Source organism: Lactuca sativa, chromosome 4 (assembly GCF_002870075.4).
Source record: "Lactuca sativa cultivar Salinas chromosome 4, Lsat_Salinas_v11, whole genome shotgun sequence".
Classification (NCBI taxonomy): domain Eukaryota; kingdom Viridiplantae; phylum Streptophyta; class Magnoliopsida; order Asterales; family Asteraceae; genus Lactuca; species Lactuca sativa.
Window position 1 is genome coordinate 48,570,686 of NC_056626.2, and position 6,312 is coordinate 48,576,997.

The window sequence follows — 6,312 nt, forward strand, 5'->3', positions numbered from 1 at the left end:
AATCCATAAAGTTGCTTACTTGATGGCTTACAAGTCTCATAAAGGCTCAAACTTCCACAAATAACATTCTACTTACATAAAACCATCTAGATCTCATGCATGGTTCCATATAAACAACAAAGATCGAAACTTTACTGCTATGGGGACACTTGAGCTTCAAGGATAGCAATCCCAAGCTCCAAAAACGAAGTTGCAAGATAAAGGTCCTTCCTTTGGACCTAAAAGGTCCAAACTTCCAAAAACTCCTAGATCTAAACTTACAAGAGGAAAGTTGGAAGCTTTATACCTCTTTTGAATGCCAAAAGAAAGGATGATCCCAGATCTATGAGCTCAAGGTGCTCAAGTTCTTCTTCTTCCATTTCTCTTCTCCTCCTTCTTCACAAAAAAAAATAAGCTCAAAGATCAAACACACACAAACAATGAGCAAAGGGGACGAACTAGGGTTTCTATGGAGTGAATGATAAGTGAGGAGTCCAAATGGGAGGCTATAATGGGGTTTAAGTATGCTTCAACCCTTAAAATTAGGGTTTGCCACCTGGTCGCGTACGTTGGGCGTACCCTAAGGTACGCTGCGCGTACGCTCAACCTCCCCGCGTTTCATTTAAGCAGTACACCCAGCGTACAAGGGGGGGTTACGCCCCGCGTATGGCTTATGGTTTGCTTACCCTTCGGCCCAAAATGAAGGTCCACTCACAATATTAATTCAGTTATGGCCCAAAATAAACTGAAGCATTAAATAGCTTTTATACCTCGGAAACGACCGTTACACGTTTGATGCATCACACTTGGGGTGCTAAGTTCTTAAAGGCCAAAACTACAAGCTACAACAAAGAGGTAATTCTATAACTCACTTTTATGTTGATTATGTCAATTGTATGCTTGTTGTAGGCTTTATGCTTTAGAAACAATATTGCATGTATAATTAGAGAAAACATAGATCCAAAGCATTTGGGGTTGTATGTGCACCATAGAATGTTGTAGTATACAAAACCCAACAACATTTAAATCCTTTTCGTACTCTTGTCCTAAAAAATATTCTTATTACACAACAAATGATTAAAAACCTCATTTATGTGCGTCAATTTACTCATGATAACAAATGTTCTACTGAATTTGAAGAGTTTGGTTTTCCCGTGAAGCATTTTGGCACCAAATGCATCCTCCTTCGATGTAATAGCACATGTGATCTTTATCCAGTGTCCACCTCCACTCCTCAAGCCCTTCTCAATTTGACCTCTTCCCTATGGCATTAAAGACTTGGTCACCCCGGTCAACCCGTGTTCAACCATGTAATTTCTAGCAATTCCATTTCATGTAATAAAAAGGATTCTCCTTTATTTTGTCTTGCTTGTCAAATTGGCATGGATACTCATTTGTCTTTTCAATTATCTAAAATGCATGCTTCTTTTCCATTTCAAGTAGTCCATTCTGATGTGTGGACTTCTCCATTACAAAGTCACAGTGGAATAAAAGAGTAGGTTATTTTTCTTGATCAATTTTCTCATTTTGTATGGGTTTATCCTCTTAGATTGAAATATGATGTATTCTCTAAATTCCTTCATTTTTGTGCTTATGTCCAATATCAATTCCAAAAATAAATTCAAGCATTTCAATGTAACAATGGTAGAGAGTACAACAACACACATTTTCATTAACTGTGTGACTTTAACGGTATACACATGCATTTCTCGTGCCCTTACACTTCCCAACAAAACGGAAAATCTAAATGCATGCTCCATATGCGTACTCTCATGTTTCAAGCTCATCTTCCCCCTAGATATTGTGTGGAATCTCTCCACATGGACACAAATCTTATAAACATCCTACCATCTACTACTCTTCACAATGATACTCCTTATCGACAACTCTTTCATACTAAACCTACATACTCTCATCTTCGCGTGTTCGGTTGTCTTTCCTACCCACACCTACCCAACACCAACAAACTCGAACATCATTCTGTTCCATGCATCTTTCTTGGTTATCCCTTTAACCATAAAGGATTTAGTTGTCTTAACCTCCATACTAAACAAATTATTATCTCGAGACACGTCACCTTTGATGTAACAATTGTCCCTTTCAGATCTATGACTTTGAATGAACCCCCCCTCATATGATTTTATTGATACTGATTAATCTCGTAACATGTTTAATAACCCAATCACTCCTCTAAACCCCCTTAACCATACCACCCATTCATCACCTTTTCTACCTACTGTCACTCGTCTTCTCGATGGATCTGCCGTTGTTGACACTCCAACATCCGTTGACGATATTTTTCCGACAGTGGGGTCTTCTCCCTCCTCAGGGTCTTCGACCTTTCTTGTTACTCCTATTTCTTCCTCTCGGTCTCCTCTTACCACCCCAGTTGTCTCTCGGCCTCCAGTATATCATTCCATTAACACCCACTCCATGGTTACTTGTGCTAAACAGGGCATTCATAAACACGTTGACCGTATCAATCTTCACATTGACATCATTTCCTCATCTCTCACTCTTCATAACTTATCTCAAGCCTTTCAAGATCCTAACTAGCTAAATGTAATGAAAGATGGCCTTATATCTAACGAGACTTTGGTACCTGTACCTTAACCTTACAATGCTAATATGGTTAATTGTATTTGGTTGTTCAAAAAGAAACTTAATGTTAATAGATCTTTGGCTCGATACAAGGCGTGTTTAGTTGCAAGAGGACGCAGTCAACGTCCGGGTATCGATTGTGGTGAAACATTTAGTCCAGTTGTTAAACTGACTACTATTCGGACTATTCTTAGGCCCCGTTTGATAGTTGCTGACTGAGAAAGTGCTGACTGGGAAAGGTCTGTCTGGGTAAGAAATCTTGACTGAGTAAGAAATCTTGTTGTTTGATTGTACATCTGACTGAATGTGCTGAGTGATGAAAAATGACCATTTTACCCTTCTGTTATATATAGTGATGTATTAAGTTGTCGAATAATTATAGAAACATACATATTGTCATACAAAATGTAAATTACACACAAATAAAAAATGTCATACAAAATGTAAATTAAACATAAATCATTAACATAATGAAATTTAAAATAACATAATAAGTTAATGTAAAGTAGGTGAAAGTAGTCGATTTGCAATCTGATCACGCAAAGCACGCATATATTCAACGACTTCTAGACCCCATTCTATGCCTTGTATGTTTTCTCTATCAATTCCCCCACCTTGGACGTCAGGAGTAACCATAGTGTCCTCCTCAAAATTTCTAAACAATTCATCTTCTATATTGTATTTCCTTATAAAATTATGGACCGCAACACAAGCAATGACTATGTCTCTTTGCACTGTAAAAGGATAAGGAGCCATTTGTTTTAAGATTGGGAATCTCGCCTTCAATACCCCGTACGCACGCTCAATAACATTTCTAAGTTGTGCATGAGCATAATTGAACCTTTCTTCTCTTGTTAAATGTCTGCCTCTTCGAAAATCGGTTAACCAATACCTAGTATTGCAGTATGGATCCATAAACCCACGAGTGTTTGTATATGCGACATCACAAAGGTAATATTTATCTGCAAACGAATATGACATATTATATAATGACACATATTATATAAAGAAGATAGATAATAAAAATTATATAAAGATTACAAACCTGGTGGAGGAAATGGAAATCCAGAAGTCGAATTGAATGCAACTTCTTTCAAAAATCTTGAATCATGTGCTATACCCTCCCATCCAACCCAAACAAAGGTGAATATCATATCAAAATCACAAATTCCTATTACATTTTGAAAACATTCTCCTTTTCCTCTTCCTCTATAACGAGTTTGTTGATCAACGGGTACAATCGCATGTACAAGAGTTCCATCTAATGCACCTATTACTCCGGAAAAAATATTTTTTAACCGTCTATGCCGTTCTGAGTTATGTCTTGTTGGATTAGGAGTTGTTGGTACTATAATTTCTTTTGCAAAACACATCATTGCTGTTAGGACCTCATGAAAACATTGATGAATCGTTTGTGTGGAGTGATGAAATCTTCCCTTAACCGCGTGAAAACGTTCATTATGTCCTATAACATGTAAGAAGATAGCCATCCTCTCTTCAATGCTTATTGTCCTACTATCTTGCAACCAATTTTTTTCGGTAAAATGGTTGCATAATAGTGCAAATGCCTCTTGTGTAAGACGCATCATATCGAAACATTGTGTAGGGTCTCCGTACATCAAATCTTGCGTATACGCATACCCGCTTGAATCATTTTCTCTAATTCTATGAATTCTGATTAGTCTGTGTCGGTTTGACCTCAACCAATAAAACACAAGTAGAAGAAAAGCTACAACTTCACCATCAGAAACCATACTTGACCTGTTACAAACAATTAGGTAACATGCTAAAGTAAAAAAAAATCATGCACCAAAGTCATATAACAAACATTATATAACATAAAACTAGTAAATAACAAAAGTCATATTCAATATCCAATAACATATCATCCAAACTAACAAAAGTCATATAACATAAGATGTGAAAGTCATCAAACATAGGATCCAAAGTAACCAAAAAAACAAGAAAACATCATCCAAAAAAGTCATCAAACATAGGATCCAAAGTAACCAAAAAACTAGTAACCAAACTTTTCTACCCGCACCGATCAAAGGTAACCATACTTCCTACCCGCACTCATCACCCACGACTCACAACTAGTATGCGAAAGTCGTAACCAAACTTTTCGAACATCAGCACTTTCACCAAATAGCAAAAGAGCGGTCTTGTGTCTTTCATCTTCTTCTCCCTATTCCATTTTGTTCAATTTCTCCATACACGCATCAACATCCTTATCCATTTCACTTTTTTCAATTCTTTCATTTTTTTCCACTAACGACCTTGCAAGCTTGACAATCTCCTCTTCAACTTCTAATGCCCTTGCATCTCTTTTTTTCCCACCAACTCTTTTGTTTCCACTAACTTCTGTATTTTTTGAACGCCCCGAAGATTCTTCACTTGCACCTACATGTTGTGATGAGGTTTCCATTGGAACATCTTCATCAAAATCCTGGGCACTAAACTCTTTTACAGGACGAGGGAGTGTAGAAGATGGCCCCCAACTTTGAAAGTCGGTTGAGGTCGACCCTTCAAATAGTTGGGTGCAAAGATCTGGAAACAACAGGGGTCTACTTTTCAATGACAACACGTACTTGTTCAACTGTTTACAATTTTTATAATTATTAGTTTTTTTATAAAAATAATCATAATAGTATTTGTTATAAAAATATTACCTTCCCCTCTTCCTTCCATTGTTCATCGGTCAGATTAAATTTATTTTTTATAGGATCATATATATTGCCGGTTTTGTTTTTCAGTTTCACCCAAGCAACATACTTTGATTTGTAGTAGTCAAAGTGGTTTCTCATTTGCTTTTGATCAACCTCTTTACCATGTTCGTTTATCAGTTTTTCGCGTACTGTCTTCCATGAACTAGCCTTAAGCCCAGAACCCTCACGACCATTAGTGTTTATTTCATGGATACATGCATCAAGAAAAGTTTTGTCCTCACTTTCGTTCCAAACCAACATCCTAAAACATTAAAATAATTTTCTACCAATGAATCAACATCATAGCTTATAAACAAAAAAAAAATCACAACATTGTCAACAAAGCCTATACACAAAAAAAGATTCACATCATTGCCAATATACACATGATTTCACAGCTTATACATAAGAAAAGATTTCAGATTTTGTTCCAAACCAACATTGCCATCATAAACAAAAAAAAAATCACAACTTATAAACAAAAAAAGATTTCATAGCATGATTTCACAACTTATAAACAAAAAAAATCACTGCATTGCCATTTCACACATGATGTTTAACAAATTTCACAGCCTATACACTTGATGTTTAAAAGATTTCACAGCCTATACACACACAAAAAAAATCACATCATGTTTAAAAGACTTCATAGCTTATAAACAAAAAAAAATCACAGCATTGCCAATAGACACATGATTTCACAGCCTATACACATGAAAAAATTTCAGATTTTGTTCCAAACCAACATTGTCATCATGTTTTTAAGATTTCACATCCTAATAACAAAAAAAATCACAATATTGCCAATACATGCATGATTTCACAGCTTACATAACCAATTTTCAGATTTCATAAATTAGAGCAAAGAATGATTCTAATTTCATAGCATTTAAACACATAATTTCAAATTTCATAACATTACAAGATGAATTTCTGATTTCCTAACATTAGACCAAGAATAAATTTTGATTTGAAAACCAATTTGTGATTTCTTATCAAATCATATACAAAGGAGAAGGAAAAA

General features: G+C 35.8%; 2 protein-coding genes across 2 annotated transcripts; both read right to left on the reverse strand.

Annotated features, from left to right (window-relative positions):
- Positions 1–3,075: 3,075 nt before the first annotated feature.
- On the reverse strand, positions 3,076–4,334 carry LOC128133418 (uncharacterized). Its single transcript, XM_052770845.1, has 2 exons — positions 3,770–4,334; positions 3,076–3,542 (listed from the first exon to the last, which is right to left on the reverse strand). Exons 1-2 carry the CDS (start codon positions 4,332–4,334, stop codon positions 3,076–3,078), a joined length of 1,032 nt encoding a protein of 343 aa, XP_052626805.1.
- A 434-nt stretch (positions 4,335–4,768) lies between these two features.
- On the reverse strand, positions 4,769–5,549 carry LOC128133419 (L10-interacting MYB domain-containing protein-like). The gene is made up of 2 exons (XM_052770846.1): positions 5,253–5,549; positions 4,769–5,179 (listed from the first exon to the last, which is right to left on the reverse strand). The coding sequence occupies exons 1-2, from the start codon at positions 5,547–5,549 to the stop codon at positions 4,769–4,771; spliced, it is 708 nt and encodes a 235-aa protein (XP_052626806.1).
- Positions 5,550–6,312: the final 763 nt, after the last annotated feature.